Genomic DNA, 20175 nt, shown 5'->3' on the forward strand with positions numbered 1-20175 from the left:
ATATTGTGTTGAAGAAAGCAGTAGCCATCCTCTCTGATGTCTCAAAAAGAATCCTGATGTTTACCTGCCCTGCTTCACCTTCACATGTTCTCTATTACCAGCTGACTCTTTCTGCTAGAGTCACTGTGAGATATAATCTGTCTCTCTCTCTCTCTCTGCCTCTGTTTCTTCTGTTCTCTTGTCCTCAAATGTGCCACTTTTCTGATAGCTAGCACTCTTATTCTCTCATGGTCTCATTTTCCGCATCATGCCACCATTCAATCAAATCCTGCTTCCATCCCTTCCCTCCATTGCTCCAGTCGCTGGCTGTCGGGCCCAGGGTCACCCGTACAATGAGCTAGTGAAATATGACAGACGGCTTGAAGGCACTTTTTCCCTGCAGCGTGTGCACAGCCCCCTCGTTTCCTCTCTTTCTCTCTCTTTGTCTGCTCCTCATTCAACTGCCAACAGACAAACTGAGTGTTTCTGTGATGTTCCTATTAATCGGGATGTCTGTCAGCTGTCAGCCGTGTCTCTCTCTCTCTCTCTCTCACCCACCTCCTTTTGTGACACACAGAGCTCTCTAATAATTCCTTTTTTTAATTCCTCTTTTTTGCATTAAAGGGCCAATGTCCTAGATTTTTCGTGTACTTTATTTTTCCCTTGATGTTTGTGTGGGCTTATGTAATTTGTTTGACATGATTCTTTTCTAACTTCTCTTTATAGCTTAGAATTTAACCCCATAGGGATGTAAAATATCTGTGCATATATTTGCTTATATTAAAAATATGTGCAGAGCATTTGCTTAAAATATGATATTTTAAAATACATATGCTAAATATATTTAACTGTGTAATGTTTAAGCATTTAAATCCGCCAATATATGCACATATATGTAACCATGTGCACAGTATGTAGATGAAATATATACGGAAATATGTTCCCTTTATAGATGGGACAGCTGTTTTGCCTTTTAGACTGATATATGTAAATGATATCTCCTCTGATTGGGTGCCCTCAAAACACAGTCTGTGCTGAAATGTTGGGCAAAATTAAGCTGTTGTAGGTTAAGCAGGCAAATATATGTAATTTTTGTGACATCACAACAACAATGTTTTCGCAGCTCAGTGTCTGTCTATGGGCTGTATGGATTAGTGAGTGAAGGGTATGCTTTGAAACATATCATGTGCACATACCATATAGAACACTTATAAAAATAAATTTTTCCACAATATGGACCCTTTAAATGTTTCTACACAGCTTCCTGCTTGACCTTTGGCTAATATCTAACAGTTCCTTGCCTGATATTATAGCCTTCTAAAAAACAAGAATGAATGTCTGAATCAGAATGATGTACTATGGCCAAAAGCTAGCATTAATCAGAGTGTTTGAGGTAGAACGTTATGGAACGATTGCATAGAGCATAAAGCAGTGCTCTCACTGGGAGTTTAGCTTTCAGAGCTACAAATGAACCCAGACTGGGAGTGAGGAGAGAGTCTTAATCAATTACTTTCTCTGCTTGGAGACGCTGGCTCCAGAGGTCATCGGGTTCCAACAAAAACATTCTCCAGCTGCTTGAGCTACACTGTCTTTGGATGTGCGCTCCACGCTCCCCAAAGCTGAACCGACAGCCAATGAATCGCTCGCTTCTCCACATAGCGACGTGAACACAGTCCTTGGGAGGACATTCCTGTTCTTGGTGAACCCTGAGTTTTCCTCGCTTTGAGTTAGGCCCTAGCCCTGATTAACCCAATTTCCTCTTTATGAGTGGCAGATCTGTTTCTTTGTTTCCATAATCAAATCTAATTAGAACAGTCAACACTGCCATGGCCAGGTCTTGTTAAGGACTGTAGGTCTCAAGCCTGTGTGGCTTAAGGGTTTAATAAAGATCAAATCATCCCCTAATTTGTATCATGTACATAAAATGTGTAAAAAATTTAATTTATACACAAGTGGCAAGCGGTTTGCCCTCGAACTGGATGCTAAGATAAGCATCCAATACTTCTTAACTACATTACCTTTGTTGCTTCAGTGCTAAAGTAAAGGAGCAAATTTTGGACACCAAATACGTCTTGACTGACTGTGTTTGGAGTAAGGAGTATATTTGTTTTATTCCTTTAATTTTAGGGTGATAAAACTGCACTCTTAACAATAAATGAGGTTCCAGAGTTCTTTGGACCTGTGCCTGGGAAGAACCACTTTTGGTTCCCTGAAGAACCACTAAATGGATAGCTTGTTAAAAAAGAACTAAAACCACTCAATAAAAGGTTCTTTAGGGACCCAAATGGGATTCTTTTATGGCACCCCTTCCCATTTTGCTACCAAAAGTCAAATAGTGAAATGTCTTCTTAGTTTTTGATCACCCACCAGTAGGTGGGGAAAATATGATTCACTCACAAATATCCCACATGATGGAGGGAACATTGATGTAATTAATGATTCCTGTTGACTTTAAGCCAACCTTAAACTGCAGTGATATTCATGAGTCCCCTTATGCGAGTCAGAGTCTAGTCTTGAGAGTGTTATAGTTTTGTTTTTTTATTAGCTGCAGCCACTGCATTGTACAAAAATACAGCTTCAAATAACCAGCCCTGTCGTTATAGAAAAGCTTTCAGTCAGAAGGACAGAATGGAAGCCATATATGCAGTACATGCTGTGTTTGAAGGTTAAAGAAAGAGACAAAACAACTTACAATGGTTTGTTGGTCTAGTTTCTTTTATATCTTAGGTAGCACACTAGCTGATCCAGTTGTAGTGTTATTATGCTTTAAGGGAATGTTATACATAACTTAGCAAAGGTTTAGCTAGATTAGCTACTGTGATATGCATGCAAGTTGTTCAGAAGGGTTATTCTGTATAAAAAGCTCATGATTTAAAGTCGTATAAAACCTGATGCCGCTCTGAGCTGCAGGAGAGCAGCGGGAAGTAATGACAGTGCATTACTATAACAAAACTAATAGGTGAATTTGGAATAGTTGAACGGTGGGTTGGAAATGAAAGCTTTATATTCACCACATTAAAGCTGGAGTAGGTGATTTTGTAGAAACCAGGAAGTGTGAGTGTTTTTTTTTTTTTTAAAATTCAACCAAAATAAATTCCACCCCCTACTCTCAGGCCTTCTTCCAAAGCCACTTCCCCAAAACACACAAACGCATATGGACTAATACATAATGTAGCTACATAAGTAACTACCAACACTGGCTACAAAATCCAGGTAAATAGCAATTTCTCACATAAACAATGCAAACCAGTTGATTACCTGTCCAACAGAAAAACAGCAACCACAGCTGCTACCTTTCAGCTGAGTGTGTGTGCATGTGAGTGAGCACTCGTACAGGTTGTGCAGTAGGTAGGTAGGTAGATTGACAGGCAGGCATGCAGTCCATCCAATTATAATTTTTAGTCTGAATTAAATGATTGGACAGGGTTTTTCAGTCTAATTTGTTTTTTTTTTAATTTTCCAAGCATTTTACTTATTGATTGCTATCAGGATGTAAAGAGTATTTTAATAAATATATCAACGTTTCTAAGATAATCACCTTCTCCACATTTAAGGTTGCCAGGTCTAATTTAACCACTTTTGTGTTTTTTTCTCAAGTTGAAATTTCACAAAATTCTGGTCTCCGAGTCAAGACATGAGCTGATTATTAGTGAGTCTGAGTTGCTGACTCAAGTTGCTGTACAGAGATGCTGTATAGATGCAGCATTTGAACATGGGAAGAGCAGGTTTTACCTGTGTAACCAGGAGAGTTATCCTCATCATGGTCAGAGGTCGGAGTGGATGTGGTTGCTTGGCTTGCTCCGTGCTGTGTACTCATATCTGTTAGAGAAAAAACAAATGTTATTGCTATGTACATGCTATTTTTAACCAGTCTCAATCTTTGCATTGTGGGCACTGTTGGCAAGGGAAAGCTTTTACACAAAGATCCGAATCCAACAGACTTGATTCAAGCCAACTGGCAATCAGTTGGCTTCTCTGCATCTGCTAAAACAACCTCAGTTTTTCAATTTAAAAAAGATCCAAGATGGAAAAGATATGCAGTGAGAGAATATGAGCAAGGGAAGGAGAGAGATGGTAAAAATACAGCTGAATGAGCGCATCAATGATAGACTGGCTCTACAGAAGAGCCTCCAAGCATTAAATGAGACTGAACGTATTCGAAGTTTAAGGCTACAACCGGTGAGAACTGGCCAACGTGACCAACACTCAGGCCTTGCCAACATATCCTTCAGCATAATAACTATAATCAGTGTTACTATTGCTTGTAAAACCAACTATCATTCATTATTTGTGGTTCCTGATGACCGTGTGGTTTACACTTGGTTTGCATCCTTGATTTAGGTGTCCTTGTTTATTTCCCTTTATTTTAATTTAGGGACCATAGGTATGTCCATTGCTGTTGTCCACTGCTATTTTATGCACAATTAAGTTGCAGAATGTCTCTCGCATTATGGGTCTTGGGAAAATGTGGTATTACATTCCACGTATAACATTTTGGCTTTGAGGTCTCTGATTCTGTGCAGCAGCTTCTAGAAAATTACAGGGTTTAAAGGGTTCACTTTTTATTTTGTCATGCAGTAGTTCAGGATTAAATTTATGCTGATTTATTGTGTGCACCATAAAGGCATATCTAGGCAAACAAACTGTGTAGCCATAGTGAGAATTCACAAACAACAGAGAAATAAATGATACTGTGATGGTTGCATTCACTGAAGTTCTACCTCCCACAGTCTTAAAAATAGTAGTTCCTGGCTTGAATGTATGCTGCTAAGAAAAACCTTCAACTGGCATGGAATCTGCAGGTATGTGGAGGTTCAGTCAATTTTAAAACGTTTCTTCACACTTGCATCTCTCTTACAAAAATTCCCCCCAAAGAATCATCAATTTAAAGAGTCTTAAGCGAAGAAAATATGGTTCTTGATTTTACAGAACACATTTTGGCAGGGTTATCTTTAAAAGTGTAATTTTCAAAAATTACTTCATATGTTTTCTGGATATCAGGTTCAACCCAAGTTCTTCTGAAGTTTCCTGGAAGTTCAACACAGTGCTTAAGCTCCTATAAATTCAAAACTGTGTTTTTGGGAAAGTGAAGGTCTCTTTATGACAGTGACTCAGTTGAGTGAAAAGGAGGAAGAGATTTTACATCTCCATGGTCAGGGCTTCTTGCTAGTAACTGTATATTTGCCTATGTCTACCACTGGGAGATTGTAATGCACCCAAAGACTACCAAAGAAAACCAGCAGTGTCATTCCTTCAAGCCATTTAATATCACAGTGTGCGGGAGGAATTTCAGTGCTGTGTTAAATGAAGCAGTGCTGACAGACAGATGGTTTATCCCCAGTGTTTAATCCTCCTCACCTGTCACCTGTCTGCTTAACTCCTCTCTGACACACTCCCTCTCCCTCTTTCTCTTTCTCTCTCTGATTCCCAAGGTAGAGGCTGAGCTGCATTAGGCCTTATGAAATCATAACTTTCCCACTGCAAATCAATAAGCAATTAGTAGAGGCTGATAAGGGAACGGTGCACCTGGACTTACTACTGCCACATCTGCACTATGCTTTTTTTTCTTCTAATGCTTCTTATATTTGATTGGTCCCATAGGAATGCTGTTAGGCCTAAAGGAACCAGTAGAAAGTCTCTGTAGAGATGCTGAGGTTCTTCATCTTGCTGAAGTAGATTAGCCTCCTTTATGGTACAACTTTCTCATTAAGATCTTTTCATGAAGAAGAGGAAGGCAAGCAGTGGAAAAAAACTCCAGGGAGCAGCAAGGTATTTATTGTCATGACCAGAGGATGCCACTCCAACGCTCTCCAACAAACTCAGAGTCTAGGTTGGTGTGACATACCTGCTTAAGGCTGTTGTGAGCCTCTAGAACATTCTTTCCTGTCAACACTGTTGAAGAATGTTCTCCACATTCACAATTTTCTTGATGTTCTCTCCCCTTCACACTGTTCTAGAATGTTCTCATTGTTCCCTACAATGTTTGAATTTTCCCCGTTTCATAATGTTTTAGAATGTTGTCCACTTTTAACATGGTTTTAGAATGTTCACCCCAATCACACTGTGTCACTGTGTTCTAGATGTTCTCTCCCTTTTACACTGTGCTAGAATGTCCTGGTCCATCCACACTGTGCTAGAATGTTCTTGTCCATTCACATTATGCTAGAACGTTCTCATTGTCCCCAAGAATGTTCTGAATGTCCCCTGTTTTCAGAGTTTTAGAACGTCGTCCAACATTTCACATGGTTTTAGACTGTTCACCCCCAATTCACACTGTTCTAGAATGTTCTCCCACATTTAGACCGTGCTAGAATGATCTACTCCATTCACACTATACTTGAATGTTCTCATTGTTCCCTAGAATGTTCTGATTGTCCTATGTTCATAGTTTTAGAATGTTGTCTCTGTTCACATGGTTCTAGAATGTTCACCCCCTTTGCACACTTTTCTAGAATGTTCTCCTCATTCACGTTGTTCTAGGTCCTCAAACTGTCTGTCTGATTTGTTAGTTCCTTATCTGGAAATGTAAAAAGGCAACTGGTGACATTAGAATGTTGTTCTTTGTAGGGGAAGGTTTGGGGCTTAAAGACAGACTCATAATAATTGTGGCTTTAAGAAATCTTGATTTTAAGATTGTGTGATGGTTGGACAGAAAGTGTTCCTGGTACGTCTAGGTGCTCTTTAACCAGGGAGGTCAACAGCAGCCTAACAGCGCAGCTTCAAAGACTTTGGTGCCATTTAAACACAGTGAAATCACAATCTCAGCTGAAATGTGTTACCGGCTCAGCTCAAACCCTAACATTACACAGAGATGAGAGAAAGAAAAAACATCCTCCTTATTGTTGTTTTAGACAATAGACATACCTGTGTATGTCTTGTCTAAGAACATGCTTCTAAAAAAGCAGGCCTTGTGTAGTGCTCTCACTTTTTGTCTCTATTGTTCTGTGCTATTATGAACGCATCTGACTATTTAGTCTCAGGTTCCAGTGTTGTTAATGAGTTCTATTTGCTATGGTTTCTATTTCAAGTAATAGCATCCCTGATGAGTAGGTGACAGGTGTTATATAAATAAAAATAACTCAAAACATACTGACTGATTCAGTACACATATATGAACTGAATTTGGGTAGGTTAGTGAATCCTGACCAATGTAAGCCAGACAAAGCCAGGGCTATTTTTGAGTGCTAGCACAACCATTGACAACCCAGCTGACCTATTCATGCTTCACCCATTAAAGCGTTCTTTCGTAGTAAAGGCAGCATACATTTTGCAAAACTAAATCCTCTAGGGTTGCACGAAGCCGAAGACGCCTTTGAGAATTTACAAGTTTGCATATTTTCTGCAGTTTTGTGTTGCCTGTCACAAATGCTCCACTAATGCAGGTGAAACTATGACATTTTATGATAAGTTCCATGACTAGTGGAAAACAATTCTAGCCTAGTTCTAACTACGGCAATGTTCGCGTCCAGAATGCTGCCAACACGTGGAACGAGAAAATTCGAAAAAGAATTGGCAAATACAAGCCAACTTCAGCCTCTTCCTCTTGTGAACCTAAATATAAGATAACCCTGTAACATGGAGCGAGGAGGCAGACGCACGTGCTGAGATAAACGACTTTTAATGAGGGCAAATCAGGGTTGTGGTGATGACAGTCCAGGTTCATATAAACAACACGGAGAGATCGATAGGCAGACATGACAAAATACGCTCATGAAAACACAAACCCAAACACTTCCAACAGGACATACAAACAATTCAAACAATCAGTACATTTAACATTAAACAAAGACCAGCAAACACACAGGGCAAACACAGGGCTTAAATACGCCATCGGGAAGATGAGGGACAGGTGAAAACAATCAGGGGCTGAGTCACAAAACAAGGGGGCATGACTAGGGATACCAAAACAAAGAAGCACGTTGACTATCAAAAGGTAAACAAAAAGCACATGGGGGAGAGGGAGGAGCCAAGCGTGACAAACCCATATGTTTTGGTTCCTTATACTAATTAGTACTCCCAAATAATAGACCTAACATATTAGGTTTAGAAGGTTTTTATTGTTTATTTAATAAATGTGCATTTCCCAGTGAAATACTGGTGTGTCTGCCAAAGAGCTCAGCATACTTCTCGCAAAAGCTTCTCAAAGTCGTCCATCTTTGTTTCATGGCATGCCTCTTTTTTACCAACACAGTCTTTGTCACAGTGTTGTCATCCATGGAGGTCTCCCAGCTGCTGTGTGCAGCATGTGATTATTTGTTTTCTCTGCAATTTCATCATATTAGGCTGAAGCCAGGCGAATGCTGTCTCTGCAAGAATAATTCTGAGTCCTTAACTGTTGCAAGATTACAAGAGCTTTACAGCTTATATCAACTGTTTCTGTCAAAATCTGTAAATGTAGACTATATTAATCATTTTAAATATTATTTATGTGGTGGACTGTGAAAGGTCACATTGTTAGGATTGTTTAGATGTAGGAGTTTTGTGGTCACTGATCTACAAATAGGGAGGCAAATTTTTGTCATGTCCAGCTAGTTTTGATTAGCACAAATTAAATATATTGAAAGCAGTTTCTATGCAAAACACACCCCATCTGGCAACAACAGGCATGAAAGAACGTACTTGTGGGCAGGGCTTGGACGAGTCATCTGAAGAAGTCCCAAGTAGTACAAAGTAAGAATAAGTCTGATGTCTTTAACCTCATCAAAGCACTACACTTAAATGTTATTCCAGCACTACAGTAAACTCCTTTGTAAGTTTCGACCCAGAGCCACAGCTATGGTAACCTCACTCCGTCCCCACAGGGCACAATGCGTCTGTACTCGCCGCCTCAGCATGGAATATGATAATCATAGGGTTTGAAACAATGAGGGAATACATCACAGAGTCAGCACCCATAACTCAACTTAATGTACCTGCCCTTCCATAAAAGCTTAATAGATTGGAAACAGCCGCCAGCTAAAGTGGGACGCTATAAATCAAAACAAAGCAGTGGCAGGTGTCACAGCAAGGAGGTGTCAGACACTCCAGCTTAGAGACTCTTAGACACTTAGCTCTTATCAGATCCATGCCTTTTGGCTTTGAGCCAACCATAAGAAGGCATTACCAGAATGCACCTCTCAGACAGACAAACTCAGCAGCGGAGCCAATCAGAAACCCAATTTAGCTTGGAGGCCAGACAGTTGCCAAAAAAACTTCATGAGTTTGTGTTCAATGAGAGCAGCAGCTGCTCACTAATCCGGTAAAAATGTTTTTATTGCGATACACAAAGTGATTGTCACAGTTTGTTACTGCACTGCGTAAAAACTTCCTAAATGCCAGCTTCAATATTCCTTACTACTACTGCTAAACTTTAATATTTGCTATCTGAGCAGAACCCAGTTTAGCGTGCAGGGTCAAAACATGAGCCGTCACACTCAGAACCCAGGACACTGGATTATTGTCTAAGAGGCCAGATTTAAATTCTCATAATGAATCACTGGCGAGACCCTTGGTTCACTGGAGTTAAAGACCTACTGGGTTTATGTTTAGGAAAATGTGTATCTGATTATTGGGATACTTTTACTGTACTATGGGGCTTTGCAGCATTCATATTTCAGCTATTTAATAGTATTTTCCTGGGATGTACATGTTAATATATGCCATGAACATCCTGTAAACAGGAGGTGAATAAAAAGCCTGAATAGCCAACAGTTCCTTTATTTTTGATCCATGTACAAAATATAGTACTGCAACTTTTTTCTCCCATAAAAACTGAAAACTGTGAATGCGCAAAAGTTCTGCCTTGCCTGCCATGCTATGCTGTTCTTGGACAGAAGCAAATTTGCACAGAGTAAATTTATAACTCTTATATAACTCTTTACTCTCGTTTTACTCACCATCTCTGTGCTGCCTAACCTCCTAGGCCAAAGGTCAGCAAACCAAATGTTAAGAAGAGCCATTTTGTCCTTTCAACAAATATCAAACCACCTTGGGCACCACAACATTTTTGTATTTTATCGAATGAATGTACTAGTACAGACTAAAAATATAAAATAAATGAAAACAGACTAACTTTCCTCTGCTTTAAGCTTTAACTTGGCTATAACTCCTTTTCTCGCATCTCCAGCAGGAAACTTTTACTCAAAGGTAGAATAGTTCTGTGTAAAATATCCCTCAATGTTTTTTGCAAGACTGAATTCAGCTTGTCATTCGCCAGCTTCTTCTTTCAATTTTACTGTTCCACATTAAATGTTGCCTGAGGTGCCAAAATATAACTGCACCATTTAAGAAGAAGCAGGACAATTCAAAAAAGCCAACTTCAGCTTTGAACATTTTAGTATTACAGTTTATTGCTGCAGATTATAGACATATCAGTAAACCAGCTGAGTGTTTATAACTGCTAAGTCCATTCATTTCCAACTTACGTTCATCTTAAATCTTTCTCTTTACAGTTTCGTTAGCTACTAAGTATTTTTTAGGTTAAACTACAAAACAGTTTTTACAGTGTAGCCTTGTTAATGTGCTTTACTATATTCTCTATTGCTGAGTGTGAATCCAAACTGACAGGAAACTACGTGTTAAGCCAACTCTAGCAAAACAATTTAGACTAATATTTGTTAAATCAAGTTCAGTCATCTTTAATGAACTGAGTGGTATGATGGCAGATTAAGTTTAGCCAATTAAATTAAACTATGTCAGATTAACAAAATTACTCCTTACCTTATTTTGAAAAAAAGTCATTTTAATTATGTAGAAATACGTTGCGTAATTCAATAAAGTTCAGCTATAGAGTGATATTTGAGTGTTTGAGTAGTTTGAGAATGACAGCCTTCCTTTAGATCTTGACTGAAGTGCTTTAATTGAAAATAACTAATTTTAAAGCTAGTTGTTTTTACAGAAAAAATATCAGATGGGTATCAGTCAATACTTAGAGCAAAAGATTTAAACTAGTCTAAGAGGCTAGTGTTAAATTCTCATAATGAATCACGGGCGAGACCCTTGGTTCATTGGAGTTAAAGACCTACCGGGTTTATGTTTAGGAAAATGTGTATCTGTGGCAGTATTTGTGACTACAGCTGGAGCTAAAGCTACATTAGAGATAATGTATAAGCCATGAGCTTAGATGGACTCCAAGCTTGGAGAAATTAAAGGTGTTATTAAAACGCATCAGTGACTCTGGCTCTGGTGCTCAAATCCTCAGTCTCGTAGATCCATGAGCCAGACTGACTTTTGAAAATGATAGGTTTTATCAGCCCATTTGAAGTGTGTTAGCTGGCCAGTGGCACGTCCTGCTAATGTCTGCCCACAGGCCAGTAAAATTCACATTCACACTTAATTTGTTTCACTACAAGCAAAACCACAGTCTTCCTGTCTCCACTGCTCAGTCCACCACACAAAGAATGGTGTGCCTGTATGAGACAGAGTGGGAGTAAATAGTCAGACTATGACAATATATTGGTCAGCTGGTCGGCTGATAATATCATCTGATATTAAGGTCCAGAACAAAACTCCACCGGGAAGCCTTGTTTATATTGTTAGAGAAAAATTGTTAACAAAAGCTGCTGAGCTGATAGTCCTCACACATTAACTTCAAACAAAAACACATCATGGTTAAATAGCACTGTGCAGATGTCAGAGACCACCTACTTCCACTCAAAACAGCCATTAAGTACAAGCTATTCACTTTCCAGGGAATATATGGAACTCCTAACATTCATGCAAGACCACCATCAGACCAACAGCACTTAAAGCTTTCATCTTTGAGAGAGAGGAGAAAATCAAGCTGCTTCAGATCTGAAAACATCCACAGGTGGTTCTGTCCATCCTTCCACTGTGAGAAGACAACTCAGCACTATGGGTCTGAAAGGATGTGTAGCAGTCAAGAAGTCATTACTGAGAAAAGGAAACTGAACAATGGACTGACCACCCCAGAGTCCAGACCTCAACATCACTGAATGTGTTTGTGGTTACTAGGATTGTGAGAAGAACAAAATGCAACCAACTTTTAAGACTCCAAGTTGCTGAGGATTCTGTTTAATTTTCTTTCAAATTTTGTCTATTTTTTAAAATAATTCTGAGACTGATTGACAAATAACTTCTTGGGAATTATGATGATGATCCCTGACTTTTGCATGGAACTGTATGTCCACACCTTTAGCATATACACACATGAACACATTTTATGAAGAGAGCTGATGAAAAACATCCCAAATAAGAGCAAATTAATGGAAATCAACAAGCAACAAAGATTTGTTTTTTACTATGGTAAAAACTATATGTCACGTCCAAAAACGTGAGTGCCCCTGGTCAGATGTCATGTTGTATTGATTTTCTAAGTTAGAATATATTCATTTTAACATACATTTTTATACACAATATTGTTGTCTTTATTAAATTAACCTATGTACCTTATTAGTTATTATATAAGTAATTTATATACCTGACTACTTGCATTGTTGCACATTTTACTTCTATAACAATATCGGCTGCTAGAGTACGGTATCAATCAAATACTGAATTCCATTGCTGTTCTGTCTGCTACCTCAGTGACTGCTATGTTTATATCTGCTAATCTGACATAGTATGTTACATCCTCCTTTGCACAACTACACATACTCTCAGTACCATGTACTGCTGTGTTTTGTTTACACACACACTTTCTAAGCCACTTCTCTTTCTGGGTCGCGGGGATGCTGGAGCCAATCCCAGCGGTCATCGGGCGGAAGGCAGAATACACCCTGGACAGGTCGCCAGTCCATCGCAGGGCAGACAGATACACAAAGTCACTCACACCTAGGGGCAATTTACCATGTCGAATTAGCCTGCCTGCATATCTTTGGACTGTAGGGGGAAACCAGAGTACCCAGAGGAATCCCACGCAGACAGGGGGAGAACTCCACACTCCAAACTCCACACAGAAAGGAACCTGGTCACCCGGGCGGGGAATCCAACCCAAGTCCTATTTGCTGTGAGGCAACAGCGCTACCCACCACGCCACTGTGCCGCCCTGTTCTGTTTATATTTATTGTAAATCATTCATATTTATTTGTTGTACTGTCTTGTCTGCACTGTGTATATTGTACTGTCTTGCACTTGTGTTCCTGTGTTAGTCCTGGAGGAATGGTGCTTCATGTCACTGTGTACTTATAGCTATATATATAGCTGAAATGACAATAAAGCCTCTTGAACTTGAACTTACATTGGAAAAAAAGTGGCCTGGACAAAACATTTTATATTTTATGTTTTTTTCTTTCCAATATGTTAAATTCAGCCAACACATAGGCTGACATTCAAAGATATAGAATGTGTGTGCACTAAAACCACCCTAAAATACCCTTGTAGAGGGTCTGTTCACTTATTTTCACTTAGAAAATCAATAAAACACGTAATTTGACTGAGTGCATGTAATATTTTTATTAGTTTCACAACTTTCATACAGATCAAGCTTTAGAAGATAATCATATGCTGCTTCCTGTATGCGAATGTGAAACAAATGATAAAAGCTAAAGTGAAAGAAAGAGATTATTTTTTTAATCTGTTCAGCACTCGCTTAATTAGATAGCATGTAGAAAACAATAGCAGTCATTGTATGGCTGAGAAAGAACATCTGTGTGTTGGAATTCTTGAAGAATCTAGTCCACACGCTGATAATGAACAGTTATCAAGCCACGTTTCATCTCAATTCATTCAGACAAGCAGCGAGACTCGCACCTGCCATTGGTATGACTAGATTAGGGGCTTTTTCCTTCCCAAAACAGTCTTCAAAACTCATTTTCTCTGTTCTGGCTGTGCGCTACACAATCTTTTTGATAGAGATGAAAGACGTATTTCCTATTGTCACTGCCATAGCCGTAACTTCACAGGATGAGCAAAGTGTTCTTAACTTTTAATAGAAGTTAATATGATTTTAATCCATGTTATTTTGGACCCTTTCTAGGGGCCCATGTGTCATGGAATGTTTCTATTGGTCTGTTCTGCAATATTATAAGTGTGTAAAGTAGAGTTGTTGTTTTTAAAATGTCATAAAACAGTAAACACTAAAAAAAATTATAATGATTTATAAAGTTTGAATATGAAGTGATAATATTTGGTAGCTGCATTCTGTATTAAAGCAAATGCAAGCTGAGTGTGTTTTCATCTCGCTTTCCTCTGAGTTTATTAGGCCACATTTTCCACATACTGCCTCACCCTCAGACAGGCCACTTCCTCTGTGGGTTCTTGGTCATTGAGTAGAATTTTCCCAAACACACAAAATACTGTTTAAAAAACTACACAAGCCAAATATTCCAGCTGTCTTCCGGCACACAGGGTTCTTGCAGTCCACGTCACTTCGGCTCTTTTCTATCAGCCTTATTAAAAACCCCCAGAGATCAAGCTGCCCTTGCTATTAAACAGCCGCTGACTTTACAGCTTTCAGCTCTGTTAACAGTCTAAGCCAGTGTTCCATACTTCTGGAGCACTGCTGAACTAACTACTCAGCTTATTAACAAACACATGTGTGCATTATGAGCAAGGAAACGTGTGAAAAATGGGTAAATACTGATCACCATCCAGAAGCTTATCCACTAAAGCTGCATGATTTCCAAACCTGGATTAAATACAGTGACCATGAATACTGAACAATATTCTTTGCCTGAATTCCAACACCTGTTTTTAGTAATCGGGTTGAAAATATTCTTCTCTTATTTATATACTGTTTTATTTGCTATACTCAGAACTGGATGTGTAATTTTACAACATATCTGATGTGCACTTAAGAGCCTGTCATGATCAAAGCAAACCACAAGAGGGCAGTGCAGTTCCACATTACATATCCTTAAACCTCAGCAGACTGAAACTGCATTGTAATGTAAGACTGAGAAAGGTCCGCTAGAGCCAGGAGAGCTACGGGACAGCAAGGATGGTGGTCATACATACTCAATGAGCATAGCAAACACTTATTATTGTGATCTTAAAGGATTATGCACTGCCATCCACTGAAATCTTGATGCTGGGGCTGAGCTTTAGGAATTTTTGGGTGTGCAGGGTACGCACTTAGGCCTGTGTCCTCCAAGTTTGCATCATCTTGATATGATGTGTAGTTTTTGGGGTTCTATGTCTGAACTAATGAGTTTGGTGTAACAATGGGATGAATTTTAAACTGGCTGGCCCTCCATAAACTGCCCCTGACCAAATCTTGCTGAATGATTATCAAGTTGACTCGACTTGTAAATACATCAAGTAGGTCTTCGATTAACTAAAATGAACATAGATATCAGATTCAGTTTCACAAATTTTCTTACCACTGTGGTGAACACAGCAAGGCTGTGTTGGATATGAGAGATATCCACTTACTTCATATAGGCCACTTCATATAATCCCCCCCCCTTGCATGTCGGCGGATCTGCATTGGAAGTGGTCTCCAGTTATAGGTACTTGGGCGTACACCTAAGTAACAATCTTACCTGGAGTAATAACACTTCCAGCCTGATCAGGAAGGCATATCAGCGCCTCTACTTTCTCAGAAAGCTGAGGCCTGCTGGACTCAGGAGCTCAGTCCTCACCTCATTCATGTGTGGCGGAGAGCGTTTTGTGCTCCAGCATCACCGTGTGGCACGGAAGCTGCTCTGCGGCAGAAAGGAAAGCTCTGCAGAGGGTGGTGAAGGCTGCACAGAGGACTGTTGGAGTCAGCCTTCCCACCACCATGGACATTTACACCTCCAGATGCAGGAAAAGGGCCACTGGCATCATGAAGGACCCCACTCATCCAGCACACACACTTTTTGTTCCGCTCCCCTCAGGTAGGAGGCTGCGGAGCATTAAGAGCAAAACAACCAGACTGAGGAAAAGCTTCTTCCCTGAAGCTGTAAGACTTAAATTCCAATTAGACAATCACTGCAATGGCACTTCATGTCCACTCATTTATTGCTGCTGTACTGAATCAATGCCTCCACTATATCATCCCTACACATGTCACTTCATACATTACCAGTATTAAGATGTACACCCTCTACCTCGTACTCATACTGCTGTGGTCCATGCTGCTGTTATTTGTCCATCCCCTTTATTTGCACCTTCTATTTATTGTTTATTGTTTATTACTTTGGGAGTTAACTGGACCGTGAGTACAATGTTTCATTCCACTTCATGTACCACATGTGATGTGAATGACAATAAAGGCTTATCTTATCTTATCTTATCTTATCTTATCTTATCTTATCTTATCTTATCTTATACAAACTGAAACTTCCAGTGATAAATTATAGAAAGACACCAATTCATGCATGTTGTTTGTTTCCTTTTCTTATATCATAGTGACTTTGGCTCTATAAGTAATTTGGCAGGTCGGGTATTACTGGCCTCTGTTTGAATTGAAGCGAAGTTGCACAAATTTCTTCAAAATTTCTTAACTTAATCTTTGAGATGTAAACAAAGTCATTCTGACTGGTTTGGGGTAAAATGGTGCATTATACCAGCATGGATTTCTTTACAGTGGTGGTGATAGGAACCAGGTATTGCTATGGCCTCGACACACAAATACAGCCATTTTATTTACAATCCAAAACTACCACAGTCTTCTGAGTTTTTACATGCAGTCACAATAAAGACACAATAGCACTGAATTTGAAGAAAAAAATTTTGTTGGGTACCATTTTGCCTAATTATATCCTAAATGCACGTCTCATTTTAGGCCAAAACCTTCTCAAAATCTTTGTAAGGCAATGTGTCAGGCATCAGGCAGTGCATTCATAGAGAGGTTTTTGAGGCATAATAATTATTTAGACATCTGATTATCAGCACCATCATAAATGTTTCTGACTTGGTATGTTTCTTTTTTTCTCTAGAATTAAGCATTTCACATCAAACCAATCTGAATGGCTTTATTTCCATATTAACCAATTCATTAAGCAGAAATACAAAGAAGGACTAGAGGATGAGGGAGTTCCTCTTTAAGAGGGGCTGGGGATGCTATGCCACTCCATAGAGGGAAGTCAAATAAAACAGAACCAATATCACTATCATTCTGCCTGTCTGTCTCTCTCTCTCCCTCTCCACACAGACAGATACACATACTTTATTAAGTGAGGCTCATGCATTCTTAGCCAAATTCAAAGTCATACAATAGCTTTCATCAGAGACAGGAGTGTGGAGGCAGCTGGTAGAGATGCAGCTAAATTAAGCATCTTATTGAGTTTCTGAGCATTTCTTACAGCAGACTCAGTGGAGGGAGGAGGAATGTCACAGAGAGAGAGGGAGGGGGTGTGTGTATGTGTGCATGAAGGGTGGCAATGTGCCCACCAGAGTAATGACTTGCATTGGAGTGTGTACTTGTGCGCATGCATGTGTGTCTCTGTGTGTGTTTTAATTTTTTACATTTTCAGCCTCCTGTCTCATGAAACGAGACTTTTTGTTTAACCAGGTAACTTTCTAAACCTGGATTTTCTATCCTATAGTGATTGATCACTGCTTACCAGGATGTACATCAGAATTTCAGATAATAAACAGCGCTTGGACCAAACATGGCTGGGCCTCTGACCAACCAGAGACAGCCTTTTAATGGCGATTGACTGTCCTCAGTCCTTAAAGAAAAAACTCAAATATACACAGATCAGGCATAACATTATGACCATTGTCCTTGTTTCTATGCTCACTGTCCATTTTAGCAGCTCCACTTACTATATAGATGCACTTTGTAGTTCTACAATTACAGACTGTAGACCATCTGTTTCTCTGTAACACTGACATGGTGGTGGTGTGTTAGTGTGCGTTGCGCTGGTATGAGTGCATCAGACAGCAGTGTTGCTGGAGTTTTCACACTGTGTCCACTCACTCTCCACTCTAGACACTCCTACCTTGTTGGTCCACCTCGTAGATGTAAAGTCTCAGACGATCGCTCATCTGCTGCTGCACAGTTTGTGTTATTCATCCTCTAGTCCTTCATCAGTGGTCACAGGACGCTGCCCACAGGACGCTGTTGGCTGGATAGTTTTGGTTGGTGCACTATTCTCATTCTCATCAGCAGTGACACTGAGGTGTTTAAAAACTCCAGCAGCACTGCTGTGTCTGATCCAATTTCACCAGCACAACACACACCACGTCTGTGTTACTGCAATGCTGAGAATGATCCAAAACCCAAATAGAACCTGCCTGATTGGTGTATTGTAGCAAATTGTTTCTGTGTGTTCAACCTAAAAATGAATTAATGTTGAACAACTTTTATTCTACTTATTCATCCAAAGTATTTACTGGGGTTGAATGAAACTAGTTAATTTATCCATTTCCACACAAAGTAAAAAACATTGTTTCATTTTTATACCTCTATAAATGTACTTTCTACATAAACAAGTTGTGCTAACACTTTACTACAGGACAGTGTTTAAAAGGCTCCATGTCAATGACATAAGACCTTTATGACCATCATACAGTCCTATATAAACATTTATACATATAAACACTTTTCTAATAGGATTCTACTAGACGTCAGTGGTCATAGATGTTGCATTTGCCAATTTTGACACCAAGTTGACATGACATCCATGTCAGATGACAGATTTATTTCTGATGTTAAGCTGTGTTATGACACTTTCTGGGGTGAAATGCCACCCCACTCAGAGTGCATTACAGTGATATAATGCTGATAATATGACATAGCTTGCCAAGTCAGGCTGATAAATTTCACCATTTATAAGATTTAAGCTATGTCACATCATCAGCTTCATGTCACTGTAATATAGACTAAGCTACAGAGTCAGATGTTATAACATGCTGTCACTTTACAAAAAAGTGTCATGACAACCAAAATATATTACATACGTCAAACAGTCATTGTGTATTAAAATGTGCAGAAGCGTGTTCTCTGTAGAGGATGTGTTCACTTATTTTCACTTAGAAAATCAAATGAATGTCATTTGACTGGGGTTATTCAAATGTTTGCGACCATAAATGGTTTATGCCAGTTGTTATGACCAGTTTATGTAGGCGCCATGTAGCCTCATGAACACTTTCCTACTGTAAAGTGTTACCAGAGTTGTTAGATAACTGTGGTTGCATTAGTTAGTGAAGCTGAAAATAATATTAATATTTACATATTAATTTTCCTTTTTTAACAGGTCTACAAAAGTAAATAAAATCCACATTTGATTGCTTAAAAAGCCCCTTATGATGATGCATGTTTGTTGTGACAATTCTGTGACACTTCAAGCACGAGGATGTAATAGTTTTAGAGTGTGTGTGGGTTTTGCAATTGCTTTTATATCAGAGTGATTGCTGTACATCACTGATTTAATATTAGACATAGCCCCTAATACTACAATCCCACCAATCCCACATGTTTAATGTGCATTATTTGATCATGTCTTTATCACAGCCCTTAGCAATGGGATCACTGTGGACACTATATCGTGATGATGAAATATGATTAATCACGCAGCCTTAGTGTGTGTGTGTGTGTGTGTGTGTTTTAGGGGACTGTGTCTATTGTTGTCAGTAGCCGGTAGAGAACAGTGAACAGTGATGAGCACAGATGGCTGCTCACTCACACAGCTCCCAGTGCGTTTGTGGAGCTGAGCACAGAGCGAATGAAAACACTTAATGTGTCAATCACCGGCCCCACAGGCCGCTCCCCAGCCCAGCCTGACACTCCTCCAGCGCCGAGGGGCACAACACGGCCCCCCAAACCTCCACCCTCACACTGCCAGCCTGACACTGATTAACACTCCCAGCAATCTGCATGCATTAACAACCACAGCAATAAACAAACACCAGCGTCTACCTGTAATTCATACTCGCCTGTACACAAATATTAAAGCCTCTGAAACACACACTGCACACTGGCTTTTTATGCTGTAAAGAGCTTCCATCTTGATAATATGTTATGATAAGCATGCACAGTAAAATATACTATACCTGCTCTGGGTAATGAGTGAGCATCTACTATGGCCAGTTTTTCATCTTCAATAAGAGATGGAGGAATAAGTGATACAATCATCTAAAAAACATATATGTTAGCTAGGTATTATAATACTAGGCTTGACCTATTAATGTCCACATCTAAATGTCTGATTTCCTTTGCTCTATATGTTCTAAAAGCTTGCACAAATCTGAAGAAATTTTCCAAACAGATCAACCTATACAGTTTAAAGACAGGCCCAGACTATCCAATTGGTTTTATGGGCACATACCCAGGGGTCTCGAGCCACCAGGGGGCCCCCTCAAACAGATATGAGAAAATGTAAACAG

The 20175-nt window shown here is 39.5% G+C and overlaps 1 protein-coding gene across 2 annotated transcripts in view; it reads right to left on the reverse strand.

Moving 5' to 3' along the window:
- Window positions 1-20175, reverse strand: part of LOC108427265 (roundabout homolog 1-like) — a 295097-nt gene that overhangs the window by 201873 nt on the left and 73049 nt on the right. For both annotated transcript variants that reach the window (XM_017697276.2, XM_017697275.2), the window contains exon 3: window positions 3712-3798. In XM_017697276.2, the coding sequence (XP_017552765.1) occupies window positions 3712-3798 (87 nt within the window). The remainder of the gene's footprint in view (window positions 1-3711; window positions 3799-20175) is intronic.

The sequence above is a fragment of the Pygocentrus nattereri genome, chromosome 18, assembly GCF_015220715.1.
Source record: "Pygocentrus nattereri isolate fPygNat1 chromosome 18, fPygNat1.pri, whole genome shotgun sequence".
Lineage (NCBI taxonomy): Eukaryota > Metazoa > Chordata > Actinopteri > Characiformes > Serrasalmidae > Pygocentrus > Pygocentrus nattereri.